At 49.1% G+C, this 22,900-nt stretch overlaps 8 protein-coding genes across 8 annotated transcripts; 3 read left to right on the top strand and 5 right to left on the bottom strand.

Moving 5' to 3' along the window:
* Window positions 1-851: 851 nt before the first annotated feature.
* On the top strand, window positions 852-2,808 carry FPOAC1_002971 (uncharacterized protein; the record flags this gene model as incomplete). Its single annotated transcript, XM_044847543.1, has 3 exons — window positions 852-1,023; window positions 1,075-1,363; window positions 1,416-2,808. 3 exons carry the CDS (start codon window positions 852-854, stop codon window positions 2,806-2,808), a joined length of 1,854 nt encoding a protein of 617 aa, XP_044713459.1.
* A 577-nt stretch (window positions 2,809-3,385) lies between these two features.
* On the bottom strand, window positions 3,386-4,461 carry GET3 (Golgi to ER traffic- protein; the record flags this gene model as incomplete). Its single annotated transcript, XM_044847542.1, has 2 exons — window positions 3,386-4,021; window positions 4,072-4,461. The coding sequence occupies 2 exons, from the start codon at window positions 4,459-4,461 to the stop codon at window positions 3,386-3,388; spliced, it is 1,026 nt and encodes a 341-aa protein (XP_044713458.1).
* Window positions 4,462-5,454: 993 nt separating this feature from the next.
* FPOAC1_002969 (uncharacterized protein) lies at window positions 5,455-5,889 on the top strand (the record flags this gene model as incomplete). The annotated part of the gene is made up of 1 exon (XM_044847541.1): window positions 5,455-5,889. The coding sequence occupies one exon, from the start codon at window positions 5,455-5,457 to the stop codon at window positions 5,887-5,889; it is 435 nt and encodes a 144-aa protein (XP_044713457.1).
* A 555-nt stretch (window positions 5,890-6,444) lies between these two features.
* On the bottom strand, window positions 6,445-7,010 carry FPOAC1_002968 (uncharacterized protein; the record flags this gene model as incomplete). The annotated part of the gene is made up of 2 exons (XM_044847540.1): window positions 6,445-6,863; window positions 6,926-7,010. The coding sequence occupies 2 exons, from the start codon at window positions 7,008-7,010 to the stop codon at window positions 6,445-6,447; spliced, it is 504 nt and encodes a 167-aa protein (XP_044713456.1).
* A 3,506-nt stretch (window positions 7,011-10,516) lies between these two features.
* Window positions 10,517-12,463, bottom strand: FPOAC1_002967 (uncharacterized protein; the record flags this gene model as incomplete). The annotated part of the gene is made up of 1 exon (XM_044847539.1): window positions 10,517-12,463. The coding sequence occupies one exon, from the start codon at window positions 12,461-12,463 to the stop codon at window positions 10,517-10,519; it is 1,947 nt and encodes a 648-aa protein (XP_044713455.1).
* A 967-nt stretch (window positions 12,464-13,430) lies between these two features.
* Window positions 13,431-16,675, bottom strand: FPOAC1_002966 (uncharacterized protein; the record flags this gene model as incomplete). Its single annotated transcript, XM_044847538.1, has 4 exons — window positions 13,431-15,137; window positions 15,193-15,411; window positions 16,295-16,430; window positions 16,653-16,675. The coding sequence occupies 4 exons, from the start codon at window positions 16,673-16,675 to the stop codon at window positions 13,431-13,433; spliced, it is 2,085 nt and encodes a 694-aa protein (XP_044713454.1).
* A 2,791-nt stretch (window positions 16,676-19,466) lies between these two features.
* On the bottom strand, window positions 19,467-20,315 carry FPOAC1_002965 (uncharacterized protein; the record flags this gene model as incomplete). The annotated part of the gene is made up of 2 exons (XM_044847537.1): window positions 19,467-19,660; window positions 19,724-20,315. The coding sequence occupies 2 exons, from the start codon at window positions 20,313-20,315 to the stop codon at window positions 19,467-19,469; spliced, it is 786 nt and encodes a 261-aa protein (XP_044713453.1).
* Window positions 20,316-21,723: 1,408 nt separating this feature from the next.
* FPOAC1_002964 (uncharacterized protein) lies at window positions 21,724-22,811 on the top strand (the record flags this gene model as incomplete). The annotated part of the gene is made up of 2 exons (XM_044847536.1): window positions 21,724-22,356; window positions 22,407-22,811. 2 exons carry the CDS (start codon window positions 21,724-21,726, stop codon window positions 22,809-22,811), a joined length of 1,038 nt encoding a protein of 345 aa, XP_044713452.1.
* Window positions 22,812-22,900: the final 89 nt, after the last annotated feature.

Raw genomic sequence — 22,900 nt, 5'->3', positions numbered from 1 at the left:
AACTTAAATGCGACGAGATCAGATTGTCGATTAGTCATGCGTTAGGGGCAGGTCGGCCGCCTATCTATGTCTCCTCTCCATCGCCCTGATGTTGGAAGACTCTTTTTCTCCCCACCCTCTCCATCACCCGTAATCATTCCAGCTTGTCGACATTCGCCCTCACCATCAATAAATCGACTTGCGGCATCAACGAGGTCGCTCGGCCGCGCCCTGCTCTTTTTTCTTTTTCTTTTGCCTTTTTTTCGGCGCCTACAAGCCAGCCCGTAACCCGTGTGACTGATTGCCTCCGATTAACTCGATCTCATCACTTTCACGCGACCCGACCAACCGTCATTTCGCCCGTCGGTCAAGATTGTTCTGAATAACGTGTCGTTGGTGTGCTCTGTCAGGACGTTAACGCCGGGACGTCTAGCTAACAAAAAAGGTTGCTTGGTTCAGTGGTTTGACGAGCGTGGTGTCTGGAAATTGAGGTGGAGCTTGAGGGTTGTGTCTCTTCTGGCGTGTTTTTGCCAGCTGTACTCCTTATTCGTTGCACCCATTTCTTTTTTTGACCCTATTGCCACTATTGTTCCCTCAAAGTACAATCAAAATTGATTATTTCCATTCACCTTGACAGTTGAAAGAGGCACGGCAGTGCAAGAAAGAAGACGAACAAAGAAAACAAACGCTGCCTTGTTTTACAAACGCAAGATCAATCAATCAATACTTACATAGTGCTTTGTGCGAACCAACCGACCTAACCTTTGGACTTTTGCCGACTTACGATATTTGAATCTCAACAAACTTCTGTTGTTTTTTGTGCTGTGCTTTTCCCATTCGTGTAGGAAACATCTTAGCACATCTCGACCAAAATGACGTCTTCCGTCTTTTTCAAGTTCAAATCCCAAAGGGAACCTACTAGAGTCGAGTTCGATGGTACTGGTATCTCAGTCTTCGAACTGAAGCGTGAGATCATTACCAAAAGTGGCCTCGGAGATGGCACCGACTTCGATCTGCACATCTACACCGACGATAACAGCGAAGGTGAGTTGACGCAATGATTTCTGTAGACGAGAAGCACTGACATGTCCCTAGAATACGACGATGATACAACTATCATTCCCAGGTCAACCACTGTCATCGCCAGACGTCAGCCTGCACTCAAGCCTGGCGCAGGGCGTGCTGCTCGTTATGTATCTGGCAAAATGCCCGTGACAGCTAAAAATGCCGGCCGCAAAGAGCAAGCGGCCAAGACATCGGTTTCCAAACCAAGTTCCGATGCAATTAGCCAGATGAACAATGCTATGACGGAAGAGGAGAAAATGGCGGCTATGTTTGCAGCCCAAACAGAGCAGTGGTCCGCCCAGCAGGAGGAGATGTCTCAGTAAGTTTCAACAATGCTCGAAATGCCAGGTCCATAGCTAACATTACAACAGCCAGACGCCGGTCTTCAAAGCTGGTGCAAAGAGACCTGCGAATGTTCCTGATCATGACCCTCCCAACGGATACATCTGCTACCGATGTGGCAACAAGGGTCATTGGATTCAATTGTGCCCCACCAACGACGATCCTGAGTTCGATAACCGCCCACGTGTCAAGCGAACAACGGGTATCCCCCGTTCGTTCCTGCAAAAGGTCGATAAGTCCGTTGTCCTTGCACAAACTGATGGTGACGAGACCAAGCGTCCTTCGGGTATTATGGTCAATGCTGAAGGAGATTTTGTTATTGCTGAGCCCGACAAGGCATCGTGGGAACAGTTCCAGGCCAAGGCCAAGTCTTCAGCCACAACCAATGCACCGGCTGAGGACAAGGAAATTCAGGAACAGGGCTTGGAGTGTTCGATTGACAAGAAGATGTTCATAGAGCCAATGAAGACTCCTTGCTGTCAGAAAACCTTTTGTAATGATTGCATAACCAATGCTCTCATCGAAAGCGATTTTGTCTGCCCTGCATGCCAGTCAGAAGGTGTATTGATTGATGACCTTCAACCTGATGAGGATACGTCGAAGAAGATTCAAGAGTACTTGAAGGAGAAGGAAACAGTCAAAAGTCCATCTCCTTCGTCACCCAAAGCGTCGGAAGGTGTTAAGGCAGATGGAGAAGACCAAGATGAGCCTCGGAATGAGGACGTTGCCAGCACAGAGCAGAAGACTGAGAATGAATCCAATGATAAAACTACGGATTCAGCCAAGGAAAAGTCGAGCTCACCAGTATCTCAAGCTGCAACTATCAAGACGCCTCCCACGGGCCCCAAAGGCCTTATATCTGTCTCGCATGATGCGAACAAGCAAGTAGATGGCGCCAAGACATCAGATGCTAATTCAAAAAAGCGGCCAGCAGATGATATTCTAGACAATCCTCGAATTCCTAAAGGCCCCAAAGCCATGCAGAATCAGCAGAATCAGCAAAACATGATGAATGGGATGAGTATGAACGGCATGAGCGGCATGGGCATGAACATGGGTATGAACCATATGATGTTCAACGGAATGCCTATGATGCCAAACATGATGGGCATGCCGAATATGGGTAACATGAACATGGGAATGCCTAACATGAACATGATGGGAATGCCTGGTATGATGGGCATGCCCGGGTTCCCTGGGATGAATGGTGGGTTCGGCGGTATGAATGGCTGGGATATGGGGATGAACGGTATGAATGGCAACATGGGCAACATGAACGGCGGTATGAATGGCTTCCAGAACGGCAACTTTGGACAAGGTGTTGGCCCTGACGAGGATGCGTACTTTCGTAAGCCAGTCAACCCCCACCGACACCAGAACAAGCAGCGAAGAGTACGACCCAGCGACTACCGGGAGCTCTAGGCTATGACTCCACCGACATGCACGACTCGACATTATTACCGCTAGCGATTGTTTTTGTCTATTTTTACCATCATTTCGGCTGCCGCGGGCGACTTCACCACAAATATACATAGATATTCGAGCGTCCTGTACTATGATGCAGGGGCTGCATGACATGCTTTGGATTAGGATGTAGGGCCATCATTTGCTTTTTTAACCAGCATAGGTTACCGGCAGCTGGACGGACTGGCGTTGGGGGGAACAAGGGTTGGGGTTTTCTTTTTCTGTCATGACAGGTTTTCATGGCTACGCATGGCTGGGGTCTAGGAGACGAGGCATTACAGTCCATCAAACTTTGAATCAGTCAAAGTCAAACAATAAATAAGCAAAATACTTTTTGACAACGACTGGGCATATCTGATCTGTGACTTGATTCGTGTTAAAACGTATATTTATAAACCTTCAATTAAGCCGTGGCAACTCCTACACGCCACTGGGCTTCTTCTATGCACTAAGTGAGCCCCTTTGTCTTTTTTGTCTTTTCGATCCAAACTTGTTCCTAGTCTTTTCGCGTAATTCACATAATACTCTCATTTGCTTACTCAGGAGGAACATAAGGCGTGACAAGCATTTCGCTGAACTTCTCAAGCTTCTCCTTTCCTCGGACCTCTTCAACAAGAAGAGGCATCTTGACGACATTGAAATCCTCAGCGTAAAGCTCTTCATATTGGTCAAGATACTTGCGCTGCATCTTGCGACGAGCGTTGCATTGGTCGCAGTCGCTGGCCTTCTTGGGGAAGAGCAGCTGGTTAACGACAATGGAGTGAGTATCAATGCCATATCCAGCAAGCTCCTGGATCATACGCTCGGTCTCATAGAGACTGAGGAATTCTGCGATACAGACACAAACAAAGGTGGTGAGCTCGGCGTCCTGGAACTGTGTGTTGACCTCTCCAATGGTCTCACGCAGAGACTCTAGTTTGGCAATCATGTCGTTGAGGTTTTGGCCATTGGGGAGCTGGCCGCCGGAGCCAAGGAAACCGTTCAGTAGAGGACCGTACTGAGATGACAGCTGCGAAACCTTGGCGAGAGCCTTCTCAAGAACGGTGGGGAATTGAAGGAAGCGCAGGGTGTGGCCTGTGGGCGCGGTGTCAAAAACAATAGTCTCATAGGAAAGAGACTTGACCTGCTTGAGGACTTCGGCAAATGACATAGCCTCGTCGATGCCGGGAATCTGGCTTAAATTAGTATACGCAGTGTTGCAAGGAATCCGAGTTGGCGTACCGCAAAAGCGAGGTCCTGCATCATGCCTCCTAGAGGGCCGCCAGCAGCGGCGTTAACGTCGTCGGCCTCACCCTGACCGGCTAGCATATCCTGTATACTACCGTTGGGGTCGATCTCCATGGCACTCAGGTTGTCGAAACCATTTACAAGGCGGGCCTCTTTGCCAAACTTCTGGGAAAAGGCATCTGACAGGTTGTGGGCAGGATCAGTCGAGATGAGAAGTACAGATCGGCGGACCTTTGCGAGCTGAATGGCGAGAGAGCAAGAAGTAGTGGTCTTTCCGACACCACCCTTTCCGCCAACAAAGATCCAGCGTAGGCTACGCTGGTCGAGGAGTGACTGGAGAGAGGGCTCGAGGGCGTCCTCGGTGGAGATGAGGGCGGTGGACATTTTTCGCGGTGGAGGAGGAAGGATAGCTAGTATAGATTACAGGCAGTTTCTAACTCTCTGGTTAGGTAGGTACGTAGATGGAAGACGAATAACACGAGGCTGTTCACTTACTATGAGGTAAAGCTTGTCTGGGGCAGAATCAGGATTTGGGTAACTTCTAGAAGCTCTTAGATGGTTCTATGAATGGAGGGGTAAAACCTGACATAATAGTGCCTGCAGCATTCGAGTACGATTAGGCATGACATGACTGTGTTTCTGTCACAAAGGCACCACATGATACATGATTGTTACCCACTACCTAGCACATGTGCAGCAATCTCACATAGTCGACTCAAATACAGCTCGATTGTTATAACATTAATTCCGGTCTCGAAACTATTTTGGGCTCTAGTAATAACTCCGGAGCTGAACAGTTAACCCCATTATGATGTCAGGTAGTCCTCGTCCAGCGAGCTCAGCTTTCGTTGGATCGGCCCCGTCCACGAGATAGCATCTTTCGAGTAGCGGCGAACGGCGTCAAGCGTCCGGAGCTGCGCGTAGATATCCATATAGCTTCCTGTCAATCTCAACATTGTTATATCTAGTAATAAATTTAAGTACCACGGCTTATCTTTACAGCCAAGTCTCTTTCTTAGCATTGTTTCATGATTGGGCCTTCTACCCCAAAAACTCACCGATTAACTGCTGTAAGCAGGGTACTAAGGTAGGCTGTGCGCCGCAGCCTCTCACTGCCTCACTTTACCTCAAACCCCTCTCTTGCTGATAATTCTTCTTCCTCTTCTTCTTCCTTTACCTACTCGCCGATAGCCAGATAGAGGTTGAGACAGAAAACCACCAGAAACTTCAGTCGATTCAGCTTGTCTCAACATCGTCTCTCACTCACATCAGGCGCATAAATCGGAGTTCAACTCACAATCAAGACCTCCCTCATATTTGACGTCAACCTCATCAAATACTGTACTTATCCCACCACCACAACCAACCACTTCCGCGATGACTTCACCTACCAAAGACCCCATCACGTGTCACGTCCTTGACACACAGGCCGGTCGACCCGCACGCGGCGTCCGCGTCCGCCTTGAAGGTCCCATCCCTCCTTCTGCCAATCCGCACTCGGCCGCCCAGCCTCGGGCCAACACCTTCGAGTCCATCACGGATGAGGACGGTCGAGTTACTTCGTGGTTGCCCTACCTCTCCGAAGATTCTGCTGGCGAGCCTCCTCTCCAAACGCTTGTTGAAATCCTCGAGGACCGCAAGGGACGGGGCTCATCACGCTGGACGTTGCGCTTTGATACTGGAGCTTACTTTGGTGAGGAGAACACTTTTTTCCCAGAGGTTACGGTTACCTTCCGTATGGAGGAGAGGCAGACGTATCATGTACCTCTCCTGCTGAGCCCCTACAGCTACACTAGCTACCGTGGAAGCTAGATGGGGAGCATTATTCTCTTGTAGATGTGGAGGAAGCGGGCCAGAATGATGAATATTCTGTACGGCAAGAAACACCTGTGCCCCTAGCACGGCGACACGGTAAAGGCAATACATGAGTTATTTGCACCATGAGAGCACAAGAGAGACGACGGCCATCATGAGAATAGCGATGAAGCTACTAGTAAAACTATTAATTCTTAACGAGTGTCTATGTCGGTCACAACAAGGTGAACCGACTACTGTATATGGGTGACATTGCTGTCTCTGCCCTGCCAGAGGGACTATAGTACATATCCAAGCTTTTGCCTCTGTTACAGACAAAACTCCGTCCCGCTCCTTAAGTCCAATCCTTAATTCAACATAAACGCCACGCTGTCCAAGCAAACAAATGAAAGGGAGAAAGAGAAGGATCCTTTTTGACGGAAATGCATTTTGCGAATGCGGTCGTTGCAGGTCATAATATTCGGCCGTGTACGTCGTTGCAGCAGTCATGGTCATGTCAAAGCCAGGTGTAGACTACACCGTTATGAGGCCAGACTTTTAGCTAAAGCATTCCTAGTTTCTTCGCCATTTGCTCAAGAATCCTTTCTTAGAACGATGTGACGGGACGTCAGGCGAAGTCGGTGGCGTGTCTTCGTCTTCCCTCCTCGTGGTTCTTGATGCGAGACTATCGGTTTCGTCCCTGGATACTCGAATGCTGGGCGTAGTTGGGCGAACGCTTACGAGTGATGGGTTGGTGTTGGTGCTGGTTCTGAGACTATCGTGGTCGCCAACATCGGATTGTACTAGAGAATAGGCGCTGTAGAGGGCCTCTGAGGCTGGGGTGATACGACCATGGTTCAGAGTTCGTCGTTTTTTCCTGAGGAAAGATCGTCGGGTTCGCATAAGAGCCCGGTCAGGGTCGATATCCTCTTGGGTAAGGCATGCGTTTGGTGAAAGATCCGCATCAGGGTGTGGGAGAGTTGTGTTGCGAACTGGGAGAAGTCAGTGAATGATTCAACAAAAAAAAAAAAATTGTTCGAGACGGAGTGCTAACGGTTATTCAGAGGCTCAGGGAACCCTGTGTCTCTGGGTTCTTTTCGAGGCTTGGTGGAGCCAGAGTTGGTGATGGAACTCGACATTTTTTTCGGTATGGTGAGCAGACTCGAAGTGTGGAATCGTACAATATTTGGTCGAGGATGTGGTATTTCAAGAATAGTAAGAGAGTTTAGAAAGCGACCAAAGTTTCAAGGCTTCGCCGAGTCTTGAACTACATGGACTCTTGCTCAGAGGTTGATTGCCAAATGGGGTAAGTTGTGAGCGTGTAAGCGCGATACCGTTTTCGTCTCCCGCAAGAGCAAAGCCTCAGCGGTTGCACGCAATCTTTCTCTGATACGAAAGAGAGTGCGATGCGAGTAAGAGACGGGTTTTGTATGAGTTCAAGCCGTGTATTCTTGGAAAAGGGAAAAGGGGATTCCACTTTCGCTTCAATGAGTAGAGAGGTCGGAAGATTTTTGGTCAAATTAAACAAGAGCTTTGGATGGGCGATTAGCAATGGGGGTGAAGGGGGGCTCGACAGGGTTATAATACTGCCCGTGGTAGCAGTAGAATGATGAGCAGCATGCATGTGTGTGTGTGCATTAGCAGTTTTGTTTTTCTTGGTCTCTGCTTGGCTTATCCGTATGGACGTTCTGTTTGATCGGATCTTCGGCGCCTGTAATGTCAAGTTGAATTATGTGGCTTGGCTCTCGCTATTCGGCACCTGGCCAAGAGCTACTCAAGCTGCTAAGTGTTACGGTATGTACAGTACCTAGGTAGGTATGTACAGCACAACACAGCACACTTGCACTAATACTGCAGATGGCAAAGTGATCTGTGCCGCCCCGGAGAAAGTGAAAGACTATCCGAACAAGGAAGCAAGTGCGTAACTGACAGGGGTTCCAGAGCAAGTTAATCAACAACTAGTCCGAAAACCAGTGAATCTGTGTCTCTGGATTGAATAAAAGACACGACAGGATTTGACTTGGCCTTTAGGATCCCTTCCCGAGACGATCTGTGATGAACAATATTACATACTTGATATTCAGAAGATTAACGAAAGAAAAAAAAAGGAGAGAAGAAAACTAAAGAGGCAGTGAAACGTTGATGGAGCGACATGTAGGTTAGTAGGTTAACAACCTAGGCATGGACCCTTCCTTCCTCCTCTTGGGCAGAGAGTTTTCCAGAGCGTCTGGGGTGCGCAAGTGGCTTTGAGGCTCGGCTCAGCGCTTCTCCAGTGGGGTTGTAGGCTCGTCAGCCGAGAACAGTTAGCGCCACGGCATTCTCTTGGCAACTGATTTGTTGAGGTGAGCGCTACAAAGTACCTACATACAGTATCTTAGTAGGTTGTGGAGGCTCGGGCAGTTGACTGTCAGATCTAACGTAATCGAGTGGCTGAAACGACACAAAATGTGTCGACTTTACTTTCAATTCCAAGTGCCGCTTTGTTCTGGTATAGGCTTGGCTGGGCTTGTCTGTTTTATTTATAACTCGATGAACAATCGCGCCTCTTACTTACTGGATTCACTTTTCGTCAGCGTCACAAGACGATGCAACAACATCAACTTGATTTGTTCCAATGTCTCTAATCCTGCATCACCATTCATCAATCCCTGTGCCGAACAAGCGGTTCAGTTCGTTCTGCTGCCCCCCAACGACCCAGGATATGCTCAGTTCAACCACCCCTGGTCCCATGACGACAAAGCCGGACCGTGCAGACAGCAACAGTCCATTCATCCAGTGGCCCGTCAAGCGTTTCCGCTGTCAATCCATGGTTAGTAGGACCACTATTACAGTATCCAAAACGTGCGCTTTTCCTATTGTTCAGGTTTGTGGATGATTCGTAAGTCCATGTCAATTCAACGCGGGGTTACCGACCACCTCCTTCTCGGCGCATAATCACGTGCATTCTTTATTCTTGGCTAGTAGGTAGGTAGGTAGTTTCCCTTGTTGTCTCTCTCAATCCAAAACCAGAGCGAGTGAGCTCCATCCACCCTGTACCTGGTGCTGTCGGGTCACTTAGGTTCTTAATCTCATTTCAATAACTCGTCGGCCGCTAATTCATTAGCACCAGCTCCATACTCTCAAGGTCTTGTACGAACTCATTAACATCCGGAGAGAATTGGCTCCCTCCCAATTTTATTTCAGCCCCTGCCCGATATAGGGGCGGATACATCAGATTCAGTGTCCGCTACTCTGTAAACCTCGAAAGATCTACAATAATAGCAGGCAAGCTTCCAAGTTGTTATGTATGTTGCTAGGACAAATGCACTGGGCTTTTTGTCAATCTTGACTTCAATACAATTAAATGTGTGGAACCATCTTGAATATCTAACCGCCAACACAGTCAGATAGTACATCTTGGCGCTGTAAACGACAAGAACCCCGCTATCGAAGCGGCGTGCCTATCAGGTACCTAGTACCTCCTATGTCAACAACAAGCAAATGTCTCTTTGCTTGTTTATCCGTCACCTGCCCTTCAATCCTTGACCGTTCATCAACCGAAAAGCTATCAACGTTATATTTCAATTTTTCTAATACTTAGTACCTATTAGCTACCTACTACTAAGTTACCTAGGTAGGCATTAAGGCCTAGGCCATCGTGAAAACGGTGGAAAGCCCCACAGCACCGCTAAACAGAGCTCGATTTCCATTCTAATACGGCAGTCCGTACGGATAATTTTGGAATACCCGCAGACTCAGGTCTTGACTTAGACTGGCGGGCATTTCGTTCAGCGGCACTTCACAATCCGATTAGCCGATATCGTGAATAGAGTTAGTTACATGTACATAGGTAGGAACTTACTTGCGTGGCGACGAGCTGTAGGTACAGAGTACGTACTGACGTCTTCGGCTTTTGGATCTATACATCGGCATTCCCGTGTCTAGTCACCTTTCTGTGGAGAAACGCCCCGGCAGTTATGACGATATTGTGTTGTAGTCTGCTGTGCTGATCGAATATCAATCAGGCCCCGCCCGAGTGCTGTAATAATAGTGTTCTCAAGTCGAGTTCCATGTCGCATTTGAAGTTTTGATCGACATTGGGAGCATATCTCAGTCGGTAGCTTAGCACGCGAGTCACATAACTACAGATTCTGTGCGGTGAAAGGAATTCTCCGAATGTACTGTGCTATATGTATGGTCTTTCACGATGCTCCATAAGTATCACGGTATGCCACACGTAATGTACGTATGCATCCTTCTTTACATTGGAACGGGTGGCCAGCCATGTGCTCCTTGAGGAAATGTGATCTGGTATACCTACATCACATCAAACAAGGTTCATCTCGGTGACCATCATAACCGAAATGTGAAAAGCAAGGCGGTATATACATACTTTATATCATTGGATTAAGGCTTGTTGATGGCTGGCGATCAGAATTAACTGTGCAGACAATTAACAAGCATAATTCCCAATCTTCCTCATCTCCGGTTATTCAAAGTTGTGTTGCTCTGGAAATTCTATGCAGTTACTGACAGCCCTGCTCCATCTCTTTACTTTAAAGACAAATAGTACGAACTGACCATGCCACGCCGTGGAGGACGTAAAAAAGAAAGAAAGAAAGAAAGAAAAGCATACTTCCTCAACCTGAAGACAGGGACGATAGATCTAATTACCTCTCCGACCCCCAGTGCTCATGAGCGTAATTTTCTGTTTCTTCTTCTTCTTGCCGCCGCCACCATTGCCCCCACCACTGCTGCTTGGCCCTGCTCCGCCAGCACTATTCGGGCGGACGCTGCTGTCGGCCGCTTCAATCGCCTGTATTTGCATCGCAATATCGGCCGTATCGAACAGGTCCTCATCTCTGAGCCACCCGTCGTGAACGTCTAAGGGTTGGGCAGCTGCCATCTCAGGTGACCCATTAATCACTCTCGTGCCCCAAACGGTCTTCTGGTTTGATGGGCTGGTCGACATCTCAGCCAATGTCTCGAATCCTGGCCGCGGATCTGGAGGCGTGCTGCCAGAGTGACCGCTCAATGGCAGGAACTCTTCAAGATCCATTCGGGGAACGTTATCCTCCTCTGGCGGATCGGGAAGCCTCTGATAACCTGTGGTCTTACGTATATTTGCAGCTTCGAGGCGCTCGGCTTGGAGTCGCTCGCGTTCCTCCTGCGTCTCCTTGTCGCGATTACGTCTCCGTCTCCGCTCGATATCAGCCGAGAATGATGCCAGTGTTTCTTCTGGCACAATATCAGTCCAATCGCATTCCAGAAAATTGACAATACATCCGCGAGGAAGATGCCCCAGATATTTCGCCCTTCGGCGCATTGCATCATCAACCACGTGCCCAGTAGAGATGTGCTCCACGCGAGGGAGAAGCGTAGAAGGAAAGGACGAAAAAGACCCGTACTTCGTTTTAAGGATACGGATATCCAGCGGCGAGAGGTACAGATGCGGCGGGGAGCTGTAGAAATAAAAGTCGGCATCTGCAGAGAGCTTTGTCGACGTTGCTGGGCTTTCCACAACCTCAAGCTCCGCAAGCTTTTCCTTGGCAGCCGTGATAGCCCGGATCGCTTTCTGGGACCATTCGTCATTCTGTCCAAAAAGTGTCTCATCTTCCTTTGCTTGTTGGGTCAGTGCTGCAATTTCCTCATCGTACTGGGCAGCCATATAGTCTGTGGTGCCTTTCATCATGCGAGCGTAGTCCAGGACGTTCGCAGCAAAATGCCAAGGAATGTCGTCTACGGAATACAAAGCTTCAGAACCGCTCTCTCGCGGAAGCGCCATCGTGGAGTTTGCGTTACGTGCCATCAATCGTAGCACAACGTCATCACCAGTTCGAGGAAAGGGGCTTTCTTGTCCTGCGTAGAACCTGACAGGCCGTACGTCTTGCGTATAGATCGAGTCTTCGCAAATAGGACACTTCTTCCATTTGGGGCCACGGCCCCTCGCATCGTCCTCGCTCGATGTTGAGTTCATAAACCGGATAAGACAGGGCAAGCAAAAGATATGCCCGCATTTCGCCATTCGTGGTGCCACTGGTTCAGAAAGACAAATCGGGCATGATGAGCCCTGCGATTCACCTGAAGCAATAATCTGCATCACAAGGGACCAGTCCAGGTGTGTGTCGGCGTCCGTGGCTTGTTTGTTGTATGTACCCTCTGGAGAAAGGATGAAGCGGTAGTTGGCATGGACGTATCGAGCCTTGTCGCTTGCGTGGTATCCTGATCCAGGTCCCCATGTTGGAGTTCTTCTATAAGATCTCGAGTGCGCATGATGATCCTGGACCGGGCGTGGCATGGAGTAGTTGAGAAGGTGGGTAATTGAGGTTTGACCACGCCTGCTATTGGGATTTCTGAAAGCTCTTAGGTCATCCATGACCTCTTCGTCATCGGGACCAGTACTTGATCTGTCGCCAAGTCCAGGCCTACGCTGACTCCGATGTTGTTTGCGGGAGCCTTGAACCTTTCGAGGCATCGACTGCGAGTATGAGGAACCAGCCTGTGATGGCCGGCGGGATGATTCGAAGCTTGAAGTCGCTGGGCTAGCTTGAATAGCTGTAGAATTCGATGGAGCAGGGACAGACTTTCCCACATTTGATGCAGAGGTGTTCATATTTCCTACAGGTTATCTTCTGATAAGTCTCAATCACGATGAGATAAATGATCGGCCCAATCGTTCGATCGTTCGCGCTTTGTCTCGGTGGCGGGGGTAACTGACAGGTCCAAGTAATCGCCTGGGAATATGCAGAGACGGGCAGTAGGCACACCGGAGAATAATTAGGAAGAGGCAGATATTGAAGCCTCTAGGCAGTTTGATGAAAAAGGATCGGATTGAGGTTCACGAAGGGGTCCAGCTGGGACGGACCCCGTTGATGGATGAAAGATGCAGGTGGATCGAGCGAGTCACTGGCGGGGCAAATCGTGACGGAGTTGACAGGCTCGGCGCAGAGCTCGATTACCTGGGTCGGTAGTACTCGATCTGGCTTACATAAGGTTTACAAAATTAGTCATTTGTTTGAGGCGAATCCATCACATGATCAAAATGAGCATGGCTACAAGATATCATCATGGCTTCATCAAATATATATCCCAAAAATTTCCCTGGTGATTTTGTCGGGTAAGGAAGAATAAAGTGTCCGACCTTGTCATGATTTCTACAGAGCTTTTATACTGATATAAAGTTAATTTTGTTGAACCTTGTTAAAAAGCACGGCCTTGTGCCCTATGATATTGTTTTTCTACTGAAATATTACTGTTCTTGAGCATCTCATTTCTTCATGAAATTATTGAAATCTCAACGCATCATATATCCTAGAAAAAAGTTTTTTTTCTTCTGACTTAGCAACAGGATCTACAATACACTAAGTCCGGTGTCAATCAAAAGTATGCGCGTAAAAGCTGAATATGAATTAGGTATATGACGGAGATCCACGCCCTCAGCGACCTCAAACACTCTCCTCTTGTTCATGGATCCAGGGGAATCATTGATAAACGAAGACACCAACCGCAAAACAAAAAACCGCGACACATTTCTGATACCTCATCATTGCGACATTAGCTTGGTAGCCTCGTCCTCTCATCTATTTGTCGGACAGCTTGTGCTTGATCTTGCTGAAGATTGAACTCAATCGGTTCTTCTTCTTTTCTTTACCACTTGCTGCAGAGGCGCTGCCGTTGCGCGAAGAATCAGCGGGCTTAGTTTCTGCTGTCGAGGCACCGTTGCCGGTCGCTGTGATGCCGTTGCCGGCCGTCGAGGTGCCATTGCCAACCGCAGGGGTCTCGGTCTCGGTCTCAGTCTTGGTGGCGGGCTCGGTCTCCTTAGCCTCTGGAGCTTCCGTCTTGGGCTCTTCGACCTTGCTCTCTGTGGGAAGAACAACAGTAGGAACGGCAGATACGGGCTCTTGAGTCTTGTTTTCCTGAGGCTCGACAGCGGAGTCAGGGTTGGCCTCAACGGCAGGGTTGGCGTCCCCGATAGCAGGGACAGGCTCGGCCTCCTTGAGGAGCTGGGCTTCAACCTGCTTCTTATTCTCGACAGCTTCGGTGCTGCCTGCAGCCTCAGGGCGCTCACCAGCCTCGACAATAGAGTCTTTGACTTCGGTAGGCACCTCAGGGGCAACCTGAGGAGTCTCATCAATTGTGGCCGCGGGTTTGACCTCTTTAAGAAGCTCGGCTTCGACCAGCTTCTTTTCCTCAACCGCCTCAGTGTTGGCGGCAGCTTCAGGGGCCTTGCCAGACTCAGCAATAGAATCCTTGACCTCGACGGGAACCTCAGGAGAGACCTGCTTGGGTTCGTCCTTAGGCTGCTCTTGCTCAACAACAGAATCGTAAATGCCAGTAACGGGCTTCACTTCCTTTAGAAGCTCACTCTCGACAGCCTTCTTATCCTCGACGGCAGAAGTGTTAGCAGCAGCCTCGGGGGCCTTTCCAGCCTCGATCAGGGATTCCTTGACCTCGGTAGGAACCTCGGGAGAAACTTGCTCTCGGATCTGCTCCTCGTTCTTGGCAGCAAGAGTCTCCTGGGCGGCGACAGGAAGCTGCTCCTTGACTGAGTCAGGCAGGTTTTTGTTGGCGGTATCGGTGATGGCGTCTGTGGCGTTGTTGAGAGCAGGGATAGCCTTCTCCTCCACTGTCTCCTTGGCAGCGAGGCCAGCGGCAATGACAGCACCTCCGGCAGTAGCTGCCAAAGCGGCGAGGCTAGTGTCAGGAGTGTTCTCCGACTTCTCAGTACCAACACCAGCGGTGCCTACTGAGGTTGCTGGGGCTTCAGGAACGGTGCCCTTGAGCTCCTCCTCGACCATCGTCTTCTCTTTGACCTCTGTGGGGTCTGTGCTAGCCTCGGTAACAGCATTGGCCTTCTCCTGGCTCTCCCTTACAACCTCGGGAACGAAAGCGCCATTAGTCTCCAGAGGAACATCAGCAGCAAGACCTGCAGTAGTGGCTGTAGGTGCAGCAGAGTTGAAGGCGATGACATCCGCACCAATGATGGGAAGGCTGGACTCGGGAATGGTGTTAGAGGAAACAGGAGGAAGCTCGGTCTCAATACCAGGGTAAGCATCACTCTTCTCATAAGAATCCTTGTCCAGCTTCACATAAGAATCGGTGGTTTGAGCGGTGATAGACTCGGGGATTTTCTCGCCGGGTTCAAGCTTAATGGGGTTTCCTGCACCCTCGGAGGCGGGGAGAGGGTTGATACCGAAAGCTTTGTCAAGCTCGTTCGCAGGTGTGGTGGGGAAACCACCAGGAATGTCAGAAGGGGTTTCGAGGGGCAGCTTATCCTCGTCGGTAGGCTGTTCAAAGGTTAGCGCCAATGATCTTGTCTTCTGCAGTCATCTCTTCAGCTACCTTATCGGCCAGAGTCGCCGACTCAGTGGGCTTGTTCTCCAAGGGTTGTTCGCTGGCCATGGCTGCAGTTGTAGACGCAGGCGTCACGGTATTAAGGATAGCTGTGGCAGGAGTTTCGCGTATAAGTTGATCGGGAGTGACGAAGTTGTTCACGTTGCCCTCAAGATCAGGCTCGTTAGGTGCTGATTGATTGATAATCCAGTTACCGTCGACGATGAACTAGATCAAACGGTGAGCGACAGTCTTTGTAATGGTTACGACAAGTGTGTGAGAGTGCAGGGAGAGCAATTGGCTTTGAAAGAGGGGACAAAGTGAGTTTAATGAATTGGTGCGATGACGAAGAGGAAGACGGAGCTGAGAACAAGAGCGGGTCGGATATGCAGGCACACTAGGGTGCAAGCAAATCAAGTGCAATTGAGCAATTGAAGACGCCTTGGCAGCACCAAAGAACTTTTGGTTCTGCGCAGCGTAATGGTCGGCTGGCGCCACAGAATTCTACCGGCATGACCAAGAAAAAGTCTGATATGGGTTGGCTATAGCGCTCTCCGCTCACTAACGCATTCCAGAACTGTCGCGATCGTGGTCGTCTTGCGTCATACCCAACCGCGGGGGGTTTTGGTTGGGGATGGTGCGAGATGCCAAATGGGCCTGAGAGAACCCATGACATGACAGCCAGGGAAATGAACCAGGGGCCCAACCCCCAATCCTGGCAGCGTAGGAGACTTTGCAAGAAAAAAATCCCTTGGACAGGGGCCTGAGATTACGGCAGCCACCACCATTGCGCCTCCAAGCTTTTTAGGCTTAAAAGAGGTTTGAGGATAGCGATGACCACAAAGCACAGATTCCTAGGCGGCGCGGGCATCGCTGCTACCTCCCATCTTGCTTTGGCAAAACCAACCGCACAGAAGTCCAGCTAGCAGCAATGACCTTGTTCTTATCATTGTATAACTCCAGCAAAAGGGAGAGAGTATTGATCCGACGCTGGCGATCATGGCAACAGGGCATGGGAGTTTTCAAATGGGGACAAATGCAAAGTGCATATTGGGAGGGAAAAGGAGAGTTTGTTGGCATTGCGGGTCGTTGCTCGCTGATGCTGACGCACCTTGTAGTAAATCTTGCCCTCAGGCTCCTTCAGGTCGACAGTCTTGGAGAAAACATCGCCCTCCTTCTCTAGTCTGACGCTCTTGGTCCAGTTATCGAAAGTGCCTGTCACGTAAACCTCTTCGGCGGGATGTTCCCTACACAAAAATTGGGGTCAGTCTTGATTGTCTCAGACATGGACAAAATTGATAAAATTCGTGACCACAACGCGAAGCAACGCTGAGAGGCACATGAGAATACGCGGGTTCCCATACAAAGTCCAATGGCGTTGTTGTGCGCAGAGGTAGACAAATTGCGACTCGGGGGTTAAACGAAGCTGCGCGAAGCAGCGCAGCGCAGCCAAGTAGTTTGCGACTTACCACTTGAAGGTGAAGCTACCCATGACTGAAATGGGTTTTGTGAACTGCAATGGAGACTTCGTGTGAGAATCGAGGGAACGTAGAAATGAGTTGAGGTAAGGTGACTGTGAGTGCGACGGTCGTTTGTTGCGTCTCGAGTTTGAGTGAGATTTTGTTTTGTTTGTGGGAGAGATGTTGGGCTGGGAGAAGAACCAGTTCGTTGACGAGACGGGGAGGCACCAGGACAGGACCGGTTTGGCGTTGGTCAACAAGGCTGGGGGGGACTGGAGCGAAATTAAAGATGGTCGGCGGCGGCGGCTATGGCTACGGGGCAGTAGTAACGACACAAGAAAAAGGTACAGCCGGTACAAATCAAGGGTGCTGCGACCGCATCGACCGGAACGATTGATACAGGGATTGATTCTAGGCCGTTTGAGAAGATGGTTTTGCCTTCGCCGGATGCAGAGCAGGGTGATTATTGCAGCGATACGTAAAGTCGATACGGTGAGGAGATATGTTTTGATCTGAGGAACTTGAGAGAAGGTCATAGAAAAAGTTTGAAAGCGGAAAGTAGAGAAACAAGGTGCAAATATAAAGGTACAGATAGGTAACAGTAGTAGGTACCAGCCAAAGATGGTTGTGATGATATTGATGTAAGAAGCAATTGGAGGGTAGGTATGTGGGGTTTATTCGACTTCGATTTTGTGCAGAATCAGTGATGATGTGCAGCGTCGACAGGAGCAGGAGCAGGAGCAGGAGCAGCAACAACTGAAGAAAGAGGATGTGAGTAGCAACCTAGATTGAGATGATTGAAGTTGTTATCAGGTATCAAAGACAACGCTTGTGATGCGAGCGAGGCCATGCATGCGATGCGAGCGAGGCCATGCATGCGATGCGATGCGATGCAATGCAATGCAACGCCCTGGGTACGAGTACGTCTCGATGGATCAGCCAAGCTTGGGTCTCGTCGCTTGTACTGTACAACGCATCTGAGAAAAAGGTACCTCGTTTGACTGTTCTCGTTACCCCCAGCCTCCAAGCTGAATATTTCACCGAAATTATTCAACGTTTCCAATCGCTGCTATAATACGGGTGGCAACAGCCTGACCTGTTGCTGATACTGTTTTATCGACTCGACACTACCCTAAATCTCTCCTCATGTTGGAAAATCCGAATTCTCTTTAGGTACAATACCCATTGTCTGCTGGGAGGACCCATGAGTCCCATCTGCAGTGTCAAATCTGCAACAGGTGGACTCACAGATGCAGTTCGAGAGCTGTGGGACCGCTTCTGACGACATGGAGGTCCTGGCGTTTGCTCGCTGGCGGTCGGGTTGATTGGCGAAAGTTGGGCTGGTTCAAGGCTAGGTACCTAGTAAGGCTAGTAGGAAGCAGGCAGTTACAAGTTAGTTTTTCTTGCCATCCCATCCATCCAGCTCTTCTGCAATAGACCGCATCCGGGACATTCATAAGCTGTCGTGCCTCAAACCGTGGTGGCTGACTATTACGAATCTGAATGTTTTCGACACGACTAGCTGGAGGTCTGAATACCCTTCCGTCATTGCCATTGCGAATCACATCGTATGTGAAGATAAGCGCAATCGGTGAATTGCACGGACGGTTCTGATCTGTCTGGAGAACACCATCGCACACCGGAGACTATTGGATGCGATACTGGGGTTGTTTAGTAGCGTCGTATTGCCACGAGTGCCTGAGCTAACCCTGCAAGGTCTACAAACAGGACACTTAGCGGTGGTAGGTTAGCTGCTAACTGAGGTAACCTAGAGAAAGGAGGAAAACTCGAGACCTGACTAAACTCGGGATGAAGAAAATTAACAGCCCAAGAACACCATGATTAAAATAGTACAGGGTGATTAAATTATCTTATCTTTGAGGCAAGCAGTATCAATTCTGCAACTCTGAGGCCTGAGCAAGTGGGTACCTAGGTACCTAGGTAAGTAATGGATGTGAAGAGGTTGGTTGATGCACTCTGACAAAGCCTCACATTTAATCAATGGCCTCTGTTGAACCTAAACGACGGTAAGGCTCACCTACATGTATGCTTTCTTGCTGACTTGCTTGGCTTGGACAGCATCTTCACATGCTTTTTTTTTTTGTCCTTCATCATACGACGGCCACCGCATCTTGCTGCACTAGCTAGGTACAGTACAGTACAGTAAATGACTCTTCATGACATTCAGACCCATATCATGACAACTCAAACATGCATCGTGAAGCTGGTGTCGATCTGATGCATCATACCCGAAGGCGGTGTGTGCGCAAGTACAGTACTTATAGTGTAGGATAGATGCCCGGCCCAACGAACCGGACTGGGGTCTTTTAGCCCTGCAATAGATTATGATCCGAACTCTAGAACGGCGGTCAAAACCATGAGGGGGAAACGTTTATATTCAAGGCGTACCTGCGAGGTCGGAAAAGGGTCCGAAGTCAGTTCAGATCACGATGGCTGGAACTAGCAGTCCGCATTGCCATCCATCCATCTACTAACTTACTAAGGTTATGGATGCAAGGAATATTCACCTCTAAGGCAGGAACAAATGAACCTTAACGCCAACTGCCCAAAAATTGTTTTCTTTATTCTTCTCAATTGACCAATTAAGTCAGAATGTGCAGGGTGGAAACCCTTTGTGCATTGTGCTTCCTCGCCAAGGTTAGTAGGTAGGTAGGTAGGTACCAAGAGAGGTATGCCAGATCATAAAATAAAATTAAACACTCCCATATTATGCCGGTTTAATCATCAGTTATACAACTGGAACTCGATGGATTTGAACGCTACCTCGATACTTAGGAAATGCAGTCACTATAAACACCAACCTTACAACTCTTCCCTTGATGCTGTTTTCGCCTGGCCTTGCCCTTGACCGCCCTTGACCTCCTTTTCCTTAAGTGCCTGGACTCTGATGTCAACCTTTGTCTTTTGATCAGGCTGGCGCTCCGAATGTAGAACCCAAGCAACAACGCCGCCGTCGGCAGGCTTTGGGCTGTACTTGGACAAGTCGACAAGTTGATCTGCGGTTTGGTTATAAGCCATTGCACACCAGACACAGGACCAGACTGGGTATCTCATCTTACCTTTGCATTCACTTGCTCCCGCCGCCCAGAGGGGAAGGATGCCGTACAAAGCACCAGGTGCAAAAACGGCAACCTTGTCTTTATCGTTTTCCCGATCGACCTGGTCAGCTTCGGGAAACTTGACGATCTCTTCAATCTCATCTTCGTCGTTCTTTGGTTTCTCAAGCACGGCGAAAAGCGCCTTACCCTCGCCATCGGTTCGCTCCTGCCGTTCAATCCATTCACGAACCACGAGAGGAATCTGATCATAGTTCATCAGCAATACGCTGCGACCACCAGCGTGAGGGTCCAGGCCGAGCCATCCTCCGGGGTATTCTCTGTTGGCAAAGACTGCTTTGAGACCCTTGGCCCAAGGTTTTAATCCCTTTGGGGGAGGTTCCATCAGCTCTGCGAGTGTGTACTCGAAAACCTCGAACTGTTTCTTTTCGTCACATCTTGGCTGGAACGCCGCCATGGAACTGAGAGTGAATGGGTCTGCCCAGTCGAATCCTTTGACAAGCTCGACTGGTGGGGGTCGCTTCATCTCAAACGATTGAGAAAGCCCTGCCATCAAAGCTGACACGGCCATGACTTGAGTTGAGAACGCCTTCATGATGGTGTGTGTGGTATGGATATGATACTGACACTGGTATTGGTGCTTACGAAACAGCAGTCCACGACATCAACAAGAGAAGCAATTGGTCTACTTCAATGCCATATTCACTTGTCTTCGAGTATGTTATTTATGCTCAATCATCACATATTTAATTCATTGTGTTGCTGTCCTTTTCGGAGTCTTGGTCGCCGAGTTTCCTATTCAGGGCTCGATCTCGGACAACATCGACCTGAAATGGTTATAGATGGACTGGAAGAGGGCTCTTAGGCTAAATTACTCATAGGCATCTGGCATCATTCTGTATTTGATGGAGCTTGCGCATTGGCATTCAGAAACCCCGCAACATGATGAGAGGGCTTTGTGAGCCGATACGATGCTGTGTATCTGAGTCATGAGGCATACAGAGCACTGTGTTTTTGTCTCTAGGGTAGGGTAGAGTGTAAGACTCAGGTAGGTATCTACTAAGGCACCTTGTAACACAGGTGGCGTGGCTTACGATAACGACTACTTTCAAGCGAGTACTTGCTTGGATTATAAAAGTGTTATGAGGTTCAATTCTCTTTTTGAAGAGTCTCTGAGAGCCTCGTGATTGTCTTTCTGCTTTGATATTGTCTAACCAAGCCCCTGTCCCAAACATGGTCAATAGAACCCATATCAATATATATGAAACTGTTCGTGTCAAATAAGTGTTCTCCGAGCAACTGTAGGAGCATACACCTTGGAAAATATACCCATTAAGAGCTTAGACAGTGCGTGAATACGTGCCAGTTCTTGACCCAAGACAATAGAAAGTATTGACAGCCAAGAAGAGACGGAATGTTTCAAATGCGGCAATTTGCAACACAATAAACAAGACGCTGATCTCTGTAACTCAAAGCTTTGGGTGTCCCCAATCAATTCGGATGCTCCCGAAGCCCTGTGACTACCTGGCACAGCACTGGCATTCATCAAATTCATCAAACAATAGAATTAAGGAACCTTCATCTTGCGTGGGCTGCCTACTGAATCCTTAGCTCGTTCTAGATCTCAAGCTAGAGGCTTGGTGCTGACGGCAACTCAGCCTACTGGATCCCAAGGAGATTTCCTTATTGGGCCTGGGCTTTCTACAGGCAAAAACGCCACTTCTTGCCAGCTCGTTAACCAACCAAGAGTGCAGAATATTGCTAGCGGTATTGTCGAATTCCATGAGCTGGTACAGGTCTGACCATCGAATCCATGCACAAATGCTCCGCCCTCGACCTGCCCACGGGCCGGATGGGGATTAGAGCTCGAACATCTGGCATGCTCATGTAATTCCTTTCCCCTAGTATCTTCTTCTTCTATCTTTTATAAGGAGCACAGAGCCACAAACGGGTAGCCGGCCGCCATACTTACTTGTTCCTGGACTTGCACCGCAATCACGACCATGGCCACAAAACCAGCCACGGAGGTCGTCATCTCAGAGAAAATGGAAGTGGGAAACACGAGGAAATCGTTGCCGCCGCTATGGAAGAAGCTCACTGTAATCGGTGTGACCCTTGCAGTGATAGTTGCTCTGTCGGTTGGCCTCGGACTTGGTCTCACTCAAGGAAAGGGAGGAAACGACGGCCATGAGACCTCCAACACAGAGAGTGACGACTCGACAGAACCCTATCTAAAGGCCCGTGGCAGTCTATGGCAACCAAAGGTCGGCACTACCTGGCAGATCATTCTTCTCAAGCCTCTCAAGCTCAACAAGGATGGAACCGCTAAGAACCTCAAGCCCAATGTTGGCATATATGATCTGGACCTCTACGACAACGATGCTGAAACATTTAAGGCGTTGCACAAGGCTGGGAAGAAGGTCATCTGCTACTTCAGTGCTGGATCTTGGGAGAACTGGCGTGATGACAAGAACCAATTCAAGAAGGCCGATCTGGGCAAGACGATGGACGGGTGGCCTGACGAGAAATGGATTAATCTTAGGAGCAAAAACGTTCGCAATATCATGAAGAAGCGTATTAAGTATGCTGCCGATAAGGGTTGTGACGCTATCGATCCCGACAATGTCGATGGCTATGTAGGTCACCACTATCATCAATTGACGCACCGGATCTAACATAACTACAGCAAAATGACAATGGCCTTGGCTTAACCCAGAAGGATTCCATCGATTACGTGAAGTTCCTTGCCGCCGAAGCCGCCAAGTACAACATGTCGACTGGGCTCAAGAACGCCGGCGATATCATCAAGTCTGTTCTGCCCTTCGTTCAGTTCTCAGTCAATGAGCAGTGTGTCGAATACTCCGAATGCGAGACATTTGCCGCCTTCATAAAGGCCAAGAAGCCGGTATTCAATATCGAGTACCCTAAGGGTGCACCGAAGGTCAAGGAGACCGACCGCAAGGTGATTTGCTCCAAGAAAGGCAAAGCCAAAGGCACCGACGGGTTCAGTATTGTCATCAAAAAGATGAACCTCGACGGCTGGGTCCAGTACTGCACTGGCAATATTTATAATACTCCTGTAGAGAATTAGTTACTTAGGCATGTATTTTGTTTTTCTTGATATGGAGAACTTCCTGTTTCTCGTTTCTCATTCGTCTAAGCAGGAGCGAAAACCCGGCA

The sequence above is a fragment of the Fusarium poae genome, chromosome 1, assembly GCF_019609905.1.
Source record: "Fusarium poae strain DAOMC 252244 chromosome 1, whole genome shotgun sequence".
Lineage (NCBI taxonomy): Eukaryota > Fungi > Ascomycota > Sordariomycetes > Hypocreales > Nectriaceae > Fusarium > Fusarium poae.
This window is presented reverse-complemented; position numbering and strand designations above follow the sequence as displayed.